The following is a 14,764-nucleotide window of genomic DNA, read 5'->3' on the forward strand; positions in this document are numbered from 1 at the left end:
TCCCTGTGCTATACAGCAGGTTATTTGAACAGGCATAAAAAGATATAATAAGAAAACAACTGGAGATAGTGGGTGAACAAATATATTGTGGACATAATAAACTCAACACTGAAGAGTGGAATGGTTCAGGTTGAAGAATGAATTCGTGAGCTGGCAGTATAGATTAAGGAGTGTCCTCAGAAAGCATTAGGAATGAATAAACAGATAGAAAATGTAAAGAAAAGTTTCAGAGATGTAGAAGACAGCCAGAGGTGAAAAAAGCAAGGTCTTCATCAAAGGTACACCTTTTCACAGGTGCCCCTTTTCCATCTTTCCTGGAGAACATTCATTCCCAGGACCTCCTGGCTTAAGCTCCATGGCTTCCAGTGCTTCCAGTATTCCTACTGTCGGACTCTGAGGATGATAATCTCTAACACATATGCTCACCACAACACACACAGAAGGACTTGCCTGGTGTTGGAACTGGAAAAAGGAACTGTGCTCAAGGCAGAAGTTGGTGAAAAGAATTTTGTTGCAGGGGTTGTGTTGGACATGGTTAAAAATAAAATTTTAGTGTGTTTTCCAATCACAGTACAGTTACAATTACTACAGAACTTAAAAGAGTAGTTTCATCAAATTTAATTTGAAATCCTGCTTGTTATGATTTTGGAGAAATCTTATATTTGATCTCCTGTTTTGTTTTGTTTTGTTTTTTAAAAGCCTATCACTAACACAAGCTGGCTGGGATGAATCAAAGTTCAGAGTTCCTCAGTGATCCTTGGAATCAGAAACCCTCATCCCAGAGGCAAAGGTGGACACGAAGTGTAAAAGCAGATAAAACCACATGATACATAGAAGAGTCAAGGTTCAAAATGTCATTTGAAATTTTGGGGGTGGGAGAGGGTAGACAGAAAAGAATTACGTCTGATGGGGACAGAGGTTGATACAAGGAAAAAGCCACATTTGAAAGCTAGAGAGGCAAGAATGAACATCATAGGTACTGATCAGAAAGAGGCACTCCACTGGAGTGCTGAGTGACTGCCTAGAACATGAATTGTTCTTTGTAACTTGCCTTTAGGTCCAGCAGAGGCCTAATGAATGGATGAACTGAAGCAGAGTAAACATGCAAGGAAGAAGTAGTGAAGACCACTCAGATATTACAATTATGTTCACATCATATCCCCCGCCTTAAGAAGAGATGCATCTCCTAATCTTTAACGAGAACACCTACTCTTCCTGACTCCTGGGGTATCCTCCCCACTCAACATCCTTATGTCATGAGGGACTTCTGACTTGGACTTACTCAGGGATAGAAGCCACATTATATTAACTGACACCTGAGAACTTCCTTCCCCCAGCCAGACAAATATTTCTCTGGAGTATTATCCTTGGTCTTCCTCAGCCAAGATCTCCTCCAGACCGTAGCTTTAAGGAAAAGCAATAAGAGCTCCTGCTTGTAGCTGTGAAACCCTACAAGTCTGAGGTAAGGTTGTGAGAGTAGAGAAAAGAATAATCTATGAGAAAAGCGAGCAAAAGAGAACTTGTCTTTATCCAACAAGGTGTATTTCTAATATTCCAAAGCAAGTGAGCTCAGCTAGAAAGTAGATTTTAAGGTTTTGTTTGCTTTTCAACAAACACTAAAGTGCTTAAATAAATTAGGTATAATGTTCCTAAAATATTTTACTTCTTTCATTTTGACACTATTTGCACACATTAATAGTCTAGTTGTATAAGCAACATTCATCTATGTAACCAACTTACTTTGCCTTCTATCAGCAGCTTCCACTATTTCCCCACCATTTAAAATATGCTGTAGCTGTAGTGACACCTATTCCATTCCTAAATTATTTCACATCTTAATATTTTGGCTAAACATACATTTTCAGCATCCCAAATGCTCCATTTCTGCCTTACAAATTTCTATTGTATTTTCATGATCCAACTTCAGAAATCATTAATATCAATAGTTCCCTAGCCAGAAACTTTGCAAAACTCTGTATAAACCTCTGCTATATAGAACATATTGCACAAGATTACAGTCTGTTTGTTTTAATAGACTGAGCATAGGTATCATGTCTTTCTTAATTTTAAATTCCAAGCACCTGTTAACAATGCCAGCATATGGAAGACACTAAATAATTTTTCTATTGGAATGTTAATATTAAAAAGATAAACAGTTCCAAGTTTTTCATACCCTCAAATAAAAAACGATACAATTTTAAATGTTATACTACTATTAATTTCATTTTGAAACCAAAATGAAATTAATAGTAGTATCAAATTGGAACGATCTTATTTTTCCTTAGGACCAACTTATTTTTCCTTGGTAAAGCATAAAGGGAGCTCAACTATTGAATCAGATCGTTTTGTAGAGTAATGAGCAAATTATCAATGATAACTAATTTAATATAAAATATGCAAAAAGCCAGTTGAAAATGAAAATATTTTCTCTCCTAAAATTCATACTAAATATGTACAAGATTGTCATTAAGAAGCCCCTGAAATCTACTAAAGTAGCCCTCAGTGTCTGTAGCTCTTTTGGCGTAGTTTTATACTCCTCTAGTTTTTATGACCCACTAAGAGTTGCAATTTTTCCCATGGTGCTTGGTACTAGCACCTGTTCCACACATGTTGTTTCTAGCTCATGGTGCTCATTATCTTAATGGACAATTACAGCTCTCTAACTGATTTCTCAATCACTACAGTTAATAGGAAGATATTCATCATTGCCTACACTTTCAGCTTTTGAATAGCAAATGCATTTTACTTTATTTCCCCTTTGAACTATTTTCTCAGCTTCGTAAAAACAAACCAGTGCTCTGTCAAACATTAAGAAGGAATAAATAAAGTTCCAAAATCTAATATCAAGATCTAGGTAAAAGTGAAGTTGAATGGCATTTTTACTAAGAAAATTTTAGAAACAAATATTTTCCTGCTTCTTAACAGATAAAAGATTGACATTTAACAGAATTGTAGGAACTTAAACCATATTTCACATTGTTTTCCAGTATTTTTAATTATACACCTGAAACATTTTAAGTGCATAGTAAAAGTTAAATGAACTTAAAATTCTCAGAATATACTGCCTTAATACTTTAGCCCAGTCAAATTTATATAATTGATTACTCAATTGTAACATTACTTTCCAGGAGTGTTGTGTGTACTTCTAGCCTGAGAAATATAGAAAATTTTAATACTTATTTTCTCAAAATAAAAACAAAGCATTATTATTATTTTTGATCTGAAAAGAAGATATATGAAGCAGCAATCACCTACTAGAGGTCAGTAACAAACATAACTTTCAATAATCACTTATTTTCATTGAACACCTGCTCTGTACTGGTCTCTTCACAAACATCATCTTTGCACCTCTAAACATATAAAACAGGTACAGGATGGCTAAGTGACTTGTTGAAAGTCACACAGATAATAAATGAATCAGTTGGGATTCAAATCCAAATCTGTGTTTATACTACCTCTTGGTTCCTCTAAAGTTGAAATATTGCATAGAGATTGAATAATACCCTTAGTTTGAGGAATTCTCCATTGGTCTCAAAATTCCAAACCAATCATGGCTCTATTGCAAACTTCTAATTCCTAGGCTCTATGTTAGTTGCTGGAAGTCTCTGAACTAAAACATTTGAAAAATAATATGTACCATTGATTTTTACTGGCAATTTAATACCTATATTTCAGTGTAAAAAATGATTAAAAACACAAGCTTTGTTTTCTATATTTCATGTAAATATCTATAAATGTATTAAGTGTCTAGTTTAGCCAACTTCCATTCCTAGGTATTGACGACTTAAAGTTTTAACTTTTATTTTTGTGTTTTCTATTCATTGCATTTTTTACCCTTAAAGATATTACCAGTACTTTTCTGGCAAAATGAATTACAAATGTGATTGTTTTATTATAATATTTTTTGTAGTTTTTGTTGAATGAACGTTGAGTATACTTGTCCACTGAAAAGAAATTTTCTTGAAGGATATTTACTCAAGACTGAAGTTTCAGGAGATACATATATATATATATATATATATATATATATATATATATATATATATACACACACACACACACACATACATACAGACACCTAGAGATGGCTGCAGTCACTCATTCTTGCTGTGTAAGAGTTGTTTTTAATTCCTATTCTGTTTTTTAGATCCAATGGGCACATCTAAAATAACATCATAGTTGAGTTGTACTTTTCCATATTTCTGTATCACTCTAGTTCACACTGAAAAATTGACTGATTGTAAAGGGAGAGTCTATAAAAGTTTGGTATGTAAAAGTATAATGCAAATTAGATAACTTGATTTATCTGGCTCAAGTCAAACAGATTTGAAAAATCATGTGCTAACTAGGTAGTAGATTTGAAAAATAAGTGAGCACATCTCTGTGAACTAGTTCAGAACACTTGGTAACAGTGGAAATGAAAATTCTGATAGAACAATTATTTAGGAAGACTGTTGTTTCCTTAATTAAAATTGTATTTTCTTTCTCTTCATTTCTTTCTTCAACTTTATAATTTAGTTGTCAATAACTTGCAGAGATGCTGGTTAACAGTACATCTAGCATGTATTTGACACTCTTACTGTGATGATTATCATTAATAATATTTATTTAAATAGTACTGTATATTTTCCAAGCCTTTTATATACACTTAGTTTTATACATATATTTATATGCATTTAGTTGTCACAATCTCTCTCATAAAATAGTTATTCTCCTGGAGGTAGAATATAATTCCACCCTTCTTAAATGTGGGCTATGCATAGTGATTTCTTTCCAAAGAGTACAATATGGAAAGGGGGGAAAAAGAGCAATCTTATAGTGCAGAACCTCAGTCAAATGAACAAAATTAACAACAGTGATATGTTGATAACATGTACTTTTGATATGGTGTGATGAACATGGTACTTTTTCACTGCAGTCTTCCTCTTAAAACCCATAATACTAGACTAATCATGAGAAAAACATTAGACAAATATCAATTAAGGGACATTCTACAAAAGCATCTGACTGATATTCCTCAAAACTGTCAAGGTCATCAAAAACAAGGGAAATCTAAGAAACTGTCATCACAGCAGAGATGAGCATAAGGAGATATGACAACTAAATGGAATGTGGTGTCCTGAATGGGATCTTGGAACAAAAAATGGACAACAGATAAACTAAATAAATCTAAATAAAATGTGGATTTTAGTTAATAATAGGGTATAGATCTTGGGCCATTAATTGTGACAAATGTACCATACTAATGTAAGATGTTAATAATAGGGTAAACTTGTTCTGGAGAGTGCGGGAAATGTCTGTATTATCATCATGACTTCTCTGTAAATCTAAATTTACTCTAAAATAAAATTTAAAAAAGAAACAGGGAAAGAATTCACACACACACACACACACACACACACACACACACACACATCCTAAGTTACAGTTAGAAAACAGAGCTTCTCCGAGATCCTGGATCACTAGTAGAGGCTGACTTTGAACCAATAAAGGGTTTTCAAACCTAAAAGCAAAGCTTTCCTCTAATAAAACAGAGTTGCCTTGAACAGCATTCATTGTAAATAAAGACTTGACACACTTGAGTTAAAAATAACACATCCTTATTTGCCAAAAGATGAGCAGAAAAGAGAAGGGTTAATTTTTAAAAATCTTTTTATATACGTGCATCAAACACAGAACACTCCCACACTCATACGCACTAATGAACAGGTGAGCAAGAGTCTAATTTTTCCACCAGTAAAGCGTACAGCATGGGCAGTCCATTTTTGAATATGGTGGAATCCAATCATTTAGATCCCCATTTCTGTAGTCATAGCTTTAAGGAACTTCTCAGCAGATGCTAGTTTCATTTTCTCCTACTCTATCTTTTCATTTATCCAAAGGTCATTCTTATCTCTCCACTTGGCTGAGCCTCAAGGTTGTCCCAGCTTATCTTTGTAATGTCTCTGCACCTGGTGTCCCTGATCTTATTAAAACAGCTCATCTCCATTTTCAGCTTGTGATTTTTCTGGGCAGTATTTTTAACCCATTTATTCTTCCTTCACCAATTCTATCTTGTATAGTTAAATATTTTCTAAGCCAAACTTATAATCAATAATGTTCTAAATACTTAAAAATAAGGACAAAATTATTCTATCATTTTCTTCATCAAAGACAGGACCTAACAACATTACTATGTTTGTATTTGTAAAAACAATTTTATTAATTTACAATTAGCCTGTGTCTAACAAGAATCAATCTTTTCACCTAAATAAATGTGCTAATATTCTTTCTTTCCAAAATCAAAATTTGAATGGTCAAATATATTTTCCATAACAAAATCTAATTGTTAAATAATTTATATATGTGGTCATGTAACCTAATGCTTTTTTTCTCTTTTAAATAAAGCTTTGTCTGGGGTAGGATTCTAACCTCTTTCCCACTCTAGGAAGAGAAGTTCCAAGACACTTAGAATATAATAAACTTGTTCCTGAATCTAACCCACACTCACAGTTCTAAATATTGGTCACTAACCAGCACCACCACACAGAAATAGAAGCCAAAAGATGCTGCTGTTGGTAATACTAAAGATCCTCAGTGCCCAGCAGTGATCTTTGCCCTCACAAGTCCCCCCTGACAGTGAGCTATATTAGTCACTGTCCCTGATGCCCATGGTCATCCAATATAGCAACTGCTCTATGGACAAGAGTTCAACATCTGAAGAAGCAGTTTCAGGAGCCCCTGGGGTAGAGATTCAGGAGCAGAGTACAGGAGCAGGGACTTAGGCACCAGTGTGAAAAGGTCTTGATGCGAAGGAAAAATTCTTCTGAGGGCTACCAGTGCCTGGGAAGGTGGGAAGACACTTCCAGATATATCAATTTAGGCAGTGACCCAGAGGAATATGGTTCCTTGATTTCTGAGTTTTGAATTCCCAGCCCTACCTTTACCTTCTCGCTTATGTCAAAGAAGAAACAGATTTGGACAGTAGTTAAAGCAGTAAAACAATTTTTTCAGGACTCTTACAATAGGAAAAAGAGAACTTGATTCCAAATGCAGCATAGGTAAGTGAGAATTTATAGCCAAGGAGTAGGGTGGTGGGGGTGGGGGTGTGGTTATTCAGTAAATGAAAAATTACAAACAGGCAGCATCAGGGGTAAGGGGGTTCTGAGTTAAACTGACCTAATAGAATTCTTGCTAAAGACAAGCGAGGGTGATCAAAGAAAGAATCTTTGTCAGTCCCATTTCTTGTTCCAGGGAAGAAGGGACATTCTTCTTTCTTTTGAACATTATAGGTCCATTTCTCATCAGGTTATCTTTCATTCATTAAGGATCAGTTGAATCATCTGTTGGGAACTGGTAGTAGAGAGAATTTGCTAGATGGTGCTAGCAGCCAGTCATTTAATGAAGGGAGTTTCCATGAAAATAAAGGAAAAACTGAGATTAATAGTTAAAAATCCAGTTTCTGAATTCAGGGGGCAGCCAGTCAGGAAGATTTCTAGATGATGAACTTGAAGTATCATTAGATGGTGGAGTGAGGGCAGCACTGGCAATCCAGTGGAATTCCTTGTTTGCAGTTTGAATGCTCTAGTGTTGGCATGGGGTGTTCCAGTGAACCTTCTGAACTCACACAGCAGCAAGCATGAGGTTGCCCACACATGATCTGTTATGTTGATTTCCTTAAAGTTTATATCAAGTCATCCAGCTTCAGCTTGCAGGGCTTTGGGAAAAGATAATTTTAGTTCTCAATGATTCCAAGTCAGAAGGGAGAAAAATTAGAAACATTAATTTGGATAGTTGTAGCCAGATATTAGAGGAAACTAGAAAAATTCATGATCCAGTCCAGTTTGTGGGATAGATAATGAAGCCTTAACGACAATGAACAGGACTAGAATTTAATATCCACTAGAGTGTGTTATAGTTTTCCACTAAAACAATTTTTCTCTCTACAATCACCACCATTTCTATCAAAGACAGTCAAAGTAAGGTTAATTTGTTTGCAAAATAAGTCTATTTTCATTAAACTTGGCCTGGTTATTTACATAACTGCAGCAAGAATAGAGATTGACAACATAGGTCTTTTGAATTTGTTCTGCTGGAAATTTTCATAAGCAATCTCAGATTAGACTTTTAAAAGCCTCTTGAGGGTAGGAAGCCAAGCCAAAGACTCACCATCAGAGTTCTCCTGCAATACCTGTATGTTTGAGTGAATTCCTTCCTTCTCCAGGTCCCCAAAATATCCTGAGGTTCCTGGTCCTAAAAAAAAGTGACTTTCCTTACTAACTTAAAAAGCCAGTAACCCTAGAAGCAAAACACCAGATCGTTTTTCTGAAGGGAGACTTTATTGACTCCATAAAATCAACCGCAGGTCCTTAAATCTGTCACCTTTGATTATACGCACACCTTTCTCAAATATGACATTCCAGTTAAAGTCTTGGCAAAATCATCAATGTTTCCAATTGTGAGCTGTTCACAATGTTTCCAATTGTGAATCTGTTCCAGAGAACAGATTCTTATTGAACTTATGTAAAAAGTATATTTCCTTGAAAATAAGAATACTCATTAAAAGTTGTTAAATTCTGGAGGGATCAGATAAGGAGAAAAAGATAAATTGTTTAAGTTCTGTTTACAAAGGTATAATTTACCAAATTGCTATCAGTTATAGATAGCTTAAGAGAAGAAAATAAAAAGTTTTCTTAAATCTGGAAAATAATCAAGAAACAGCAATATTTCAAATAAAGAGCCATAAAATTATAATCATCCTCATCAGTTTATTTAGTTCCATGTTTATTTGATTCCTGGTTTGCTTGCTCTTGGGATGGCAGTTTTATTAATCTAGTTTTTCCATTAGAGTGCTGGAAATCTTTACTCAGTTCAGTAGTATTATTAGAAGTCTGTACTTGTTATAGTCCTTTGCATGAGTCTCTTCTTAGGTAAAGCACTTTTGCAAAAGCATCAGAGTAAAACAATAACTCTAACACAGCTTCTGTTCCTTCTAGAGAATAGCCTCTTACAAATGGAGAAGCCTAAGAATCTAATCCAGCCTCTGTTTATCTGGGATTCTAACACAGCATTTAGTGTACACTTAGAATCTTAAAAATCAAAATCTGTCCCTACCAGCTCCAACAGATGTTTGTCCGGAGCACTGGTTTAGGAGTCAGACTCACCAATGGATCCCTGATAAATCAGTCAGCAGTAAAAACAAAGGCTTCAAAGATGCAACTTAGGGTCCTGGGTGAGTGGTCTGGGGGTCCAATGATGAATCTGATCCTATTAAAGTTGCAGCACCATAACTGTCAAAGAAAAACCAGAACTGGACAGTAGTTAAAGCAGTTAAAAACAAATTTTATTCAGGACTATTGCAATAAGGGGTAAGAGACCTTAGTATAGAACTGGGCTCAATTCCAAATACACCATGGGCAAGTGGCAAGAACCAAGAAGCAGAGTGCGAGTCAGTGGACAGAAAATTACTAAGAGAAACCGTAAAGGGTAAGGGGCAGAGGGGTTCTGGCTAAACCAACCTAACAGTATTCTTACTGAAGACAAGCCAGAGTGATCAGACATTACTTGAAAGATGGTAAAGGATAGGTGACCTGATCAGATATGGTGGCAGGGGGTGAAGTTCTGATTAAACTGACTTAGCAAGGTTCATGCCAAAACTAAATTGTACAAGGAAGTGACAGATGGGTCCAGGAGAAGGTTCAGGAGCCTGACTAAAGTTTGGTCAAAAAAAGAACCTTTGTCACTTACCCCATCATTTTAAAATAATCTCTTTTTGTGAAAAACTCCACAGGTACTCAAATATTCCCCCAGAGTGGGCACATGGCTTAAGCATCTACTTATCCCCAGGGCATAACAGAGCTTCAACAAGTAGTAGAACTTCCATAAATGTTTGTTGAATTGTTGACCTCTTTTAGGATAGGAACTAAAACTAAAATTTGAAGACTATCCCAGAAAGTGAGTACATAAAAGAACTACATTTTGGTTTAGTCTCAATTTGTGTTATTGCTTTTAACAACTTGAAAATGACTTGTGGGATTCAAGAACAGAATAAAACTTAAAGAAGATAGTGATATGAAGCTCATTCTAAAGATTTTTTTTCCTTGAATAATGCTAGGCTGTTAAAAGATTATAGAAGGCTGGAGTTATTGAAAACAGCTAAGTCTAAAGTTAAAATTTAAAGACCACTCAATCAAGCATAAAAAGGGCCTTTGAAATAAAGTTGATAATCCTTGGGGACAGCTATATTTAACTACCATTATTGTGGTTTCACTGTTATTGTTGAAATCAAATACATAAACAGAGCTTTCATGCTGTTTAACAAATTTCAAATCAGTATCCTTTCCTTTCTGATGTCAAGCCTGCCCCTAAAGTGACAGAGATACTAATGCACATTTCCCTTCAAATAATAAATGAAGGCAAGAAGTGCAATGAGAATAACATGCCTAAAGAAACAGCATCTTCCCATTTTTCTGACCAAATTCAGGCTTTCCTCTGCTGCTACACTGCTGCTTCCCTGAGGTTCCTATAAAAACAAAGAAACACAAAGGTTTACTGTTGGTGAACAGTAGTCTTGACTCATGCTGTGTCCTTAAAAGTTTGCCAAAAGTTTCTGGAGTCAAATCTATCATGATTCAGAGTAATTTTGAGACAGCAAAAAGTCCCTGGAAGAGTCCATCCATTCACTGAACTAGTTTAGGAGTTCTAGGTTGCAGAAATTGGGTCAGTTTCTTCCATTTGGCCAGAATCTTAGTTTTATTTCCAGAGAAATCCTTTGCAAAAATTTCTGCCAATAATATTTAACATTTATTTAATATTCTCAAAAGACTTGTCTATGGTTACTCTAATGGAACTAGTATTTTAGAGCTCAGAAGACCTAGATGTCAACTATTCTAGCTCAAAAACTCTCATTTCACAGACAAGAAAACTGTGTTGTGCCCATTGTAATACAGCTAAAGAACCTAAGATAGGAACCAAGGTCTCTTGATTGTGAGACAAGTGTTATTTTTATTATGATCTTCTTCTACCCAATAAACATTTTTGTGTAGAATAACAAAAATTGTTTAAAGGATGAAAAAGCCTTGAAGCATAATTTGTTTTCCTCCTTAACTGAAGGAGTCAAAGTATTTGTGATTAATTAGGATCAATCATCTTTTAAAATATACACAAAGAACTTGGCAAGTGTTTCCCAAAATTAACAGTGCTTGATCCATGGAAAACTTTCCTCCCAACATATGAATTCCTTTTTGTGGAAACATGTTTAATAGACCAACTGTGAAAGCCTTCTACTTGTAGGAAAACATCCTAGATGTCAATCATAACATAATAGACTTTAGAAGCAACCACATTTTGAACATGTACTCTAGCATATAAATGAAAACAACCACATGTCAATTAATGAAAAATATTATTTTTTAACTTTAGTAAAATATAACATATTAGATAAGATCTAAATAAATACAAAGAGTTTGAACACCCACTACTATCAAAAACTGCTCTGAGCTGTTTCTTTTTTGTTCTTGAAGCCATTCAGTATTCTAGGGCTTTGGAGCCTTTATTGGCTTTTCCCACACCAGCAGGAAATCATACCTACTGAAACCAGGGCTGGATTCAGCCAGCACAAGGTGATGCCGCACTGCTGGCCTCAGTACCCCTTCTCCTCTACCCTGTATACATATCTGAGTGCTTGATTTCCTGTCTGGGACTAAGCACCAACTTACACTCAGAAAAGAAACAGGTAAAGTTTCTTTTATAGCTAATTCTTATGGCTTTTTCTGAGAAGAAATACCAACTACTGAAGTAAGCATGTATGCATCACTTTATCATCATCTTGCTTTCTTCCTTTCTCCTTTCCCACTCCATCCTTCCATAATCACCCCATCACACAAACACACACACACAAACACACACACACATCCTCTCTTCCCCGTCAGAAGGGCGGCAACACACACTCCTAACTTGGGGTCACCAGCATATAAACTCCCTAGCAGAAATAAAAAAATGTCGACGTCTTATGACCTGCTTTTCTTGCGAGAAATTTATGTTAGGTCACCATAGCTAAGTGTATTTTTCTACCTTTGTTTCAGAACCTATTTAAGCAATTCTGAACATAATAATATGATAGTTTTCAAAACAAGAACCATAGATTCATTACAATTCTGCTGAATTTCTTTTGTTCTACCCCAAATAAGAATGGCCACTGCTTTCACTACAATGTCTTTTCTCACCTTCTTTTACTTTAAATTCAATAATTTAATTTTCTTAAATTTTACAACTAGTTGTCACCTTGCATCCTCTTAATAGCACTTCTTGAAACACTTAATGAAGCTGAATTTGATTTTATGTCAATTGATCCAGTTAATCTACTCTTAGAAAAGTTGGTTTCATTTAAACTTGAGGACCTACATTCATTCAACAAACACACAAATAGTCCTTGCTCTTAAATAGTCCAGAATGTCTTAGGAAGATATCCATGTATACATAATAGTAAATACCTGTGGACAATGCTCTCTAGAAACCTGCATAAGGAAGAGAACAGAGGAAGGAGTCACCTTCCAACAGTAAAGAAGAGTTACTATAGGTCATGTCTGTGCAGAATTTTGATGTATGTGCAAAAAGTGTAGCTAACAGGGAAACAGAAATACAAACAAATGAAAAGTTACGTATATTTTATGATTACTTTTGACTGACATTGGCATATTTCATGCACCTAGTAAATACTGAATATTTCTAGATGGATTAATGCCCTCTAAGGGATCTACCATTTATGGGGCTTAATATCTCTTACAGTAAAGCTTGTTCTAATTTTATTTATAATTTATTGCTATGAATTTCACTAAAACATAAACTCCATGAGCCCAGGAGTTGTTCCTTCAACCATGAACGCATAACAAACATTAAGAACAATGCTTGACTCATAACATGCATTGAATAAATATTTGTTAAACTGACTAAATGAACAAATACCCTGCCATTTCATTTTTATAAATATTTACAGACAGCACTCCCTATGGGACACACTGAGTCTCTCTCTCTTATTAAAGGTGATACAAAAAGAAACAACACGTGAATCTTGTCTTAATAAAATTTATATTTAAATAGAATACTATATTGGCATCTGTAAAGGTACTTCTCAGCTCTGTGAAAGAAACATATTTTCTAGGAATAGAAGCGTAGGCTGATGGTGAGGAAGAGTCAAGCACATTGGAAGAGGACCTAACTTCACTGCCTGTATCTAGGTGAGTCGCAGTTCAATGATGTGTCTCTTGCTCAGGACTTACTTCACATCTTCCTCCCCATTGCTCTGTCCAAGCTACCTGTGCTAACACCTCTGCTAGGGCAGTATATAATTTCCTTTCTTGCCTGCCTTTATGAATGATGATTGCCTATACTTAACATCAGTAGCTAAAATAGGTTTCCAATTTCAAAAATTATGACTAGCTTACCAAAGTGAGTTTCCAGTGAGTCAGCTATAAGGCATACTAATTCCTGTCTAACACCACATCAGGCCTCTCCCCAGCTTAAAAGATTACTCTTTGCCTAAGCCCTCATTCCCTTTTCCTAAGTCTCACCTTCCTTAATAGCCTTTTGTTCTAAAACAAAGGAAATCACTAAAAAAAAAGCAAGACTAAATAGAACCTTATTTATGAAAAGTATGCCTTTTGAGCAAAATTTTATCCTGTGATTTTCACACTACCTGGTGCACAGTAAGTGTTAAATAACTGTTTACAATAAGATAAAAGAGTAAAGGCTTATAACTCCAAAAATGTTTTTTTAATTTCTGAACTGGGCAAAATGAATCATGTTACCGTTGTTCTCCTATCTCAACAACTTAGAAACTTGTCATTTCCTTTTATAGAGAGGAGGCATAGTATAAAATTTGTAATACTGCAGAAAAAGAAAAAAATAGAAAACTATTACTGATAGAAAATAATTTGAAGTCAAAATATTTGATTGAGTTACATCTAACATATAAATTTCATAGCCATGATTCAGAGATTTCATTTCCCATTTAGAACAACATGAGAATTTTAGAACCACCATAAAAGTCCAAAGAACTTCATGTGGTGACAGCATGTGGAAGCATTCCTCCTACCTCTCTCCCTTACTTTCCTCCTTTCACCAGTCATCGTCTCCATGTTACAGATGAAGAAAATGAAGTCTCTGTGACACAAAGAGATGAGTGCCTTGTCTAGTAGGTGAATTGTTTCAACCCATGTCTGTCTAACTCCAGAGGCAGGACCTTTAGGGAACCAGAGATGGATGCTATCTACATTATAACATCTCTGTAACTACCTGGATACTTTATGCCAAACCAAAATTACAGCTTTAGGAAAAAAATACTTTGAGCTAGGAAACTGGATGAGTTTTCATCAGAAATGTCTCAAAGAGAATAGAGCATATTAGACCAAATATTAATGGGAGTATTATATTAGAAAAACAAAAATGAAAATGATAATGTTTGTATACTGGTAACAATGTAGTTTGTATACAATTTAAGGCATTTTATACTGCTACATCCCTATCCCTATATTGCTACACCCCTACTGATAGTAAAATCTACCACAACCTAAAATAATAATAGTATTTTGCAGAATGAATCCTCCAAATCCTAGACAAATAATTAAAAGTTGCAGAAAAAATGAAGTGTACAGAGAGATCCTAACAATTAGGATTATAGTTATGTTAAAATGTAACATTGATTGCATTAAAAACTATGCAGACAAGAAAAATACTGATTATTAGGAAGATTATTTTAGGAAGAGGTACAAATGCTCACGGTCCATGT

The 14,764-nt window shown here is 35.0% G+C and overlaps 1 protein-coding gene across 5 annotated transcripts in view; it reads right to left on the minus strand.

The window, feature by feature from the left end:
- MMP16 (matrix metallopeptidase 16) overlaps positions 1-14,764 on the minus strand; it is a 352,530-nt gene that overhangs the window by 278,254 nt on the left and 59,512 nt on the right. For 3 of the 5 annotated variants that reach the window (XM_082433981.1, XM_082433977.1, XM_082433980.1), the window contains exon 2: positions 8,149-8,232. The exons of 1 other annotated variant lie outside the window; for it this stretch is intronic. In XM_082433981.1, the coding sequence (XP_082290107.1) occupies positions 8,149-8,232 (84 nt within the window). Of the gene's footprint in view, positions 1-8,148; positions 10,502-14,764 lie in introns of all 5 variants that reach the window. One more of the 5 variants, XM_082433979.1, reaches the window with a different exon arrangement.

The sequence above is a fragment of the Balaenoptera physalus genome (genome assembly GCF_965194825.1).
Source record: "Balaenoptera physalus genome assembly, chromosome: 17".
In the NCBI taxonomy this organism is placed as follows: Eukaryota; Metazoa; Chordata; class Mammalia; order Artiodactyla; family Balaenopteridae; genus Balaenoptera; species Balaenoptera physalus.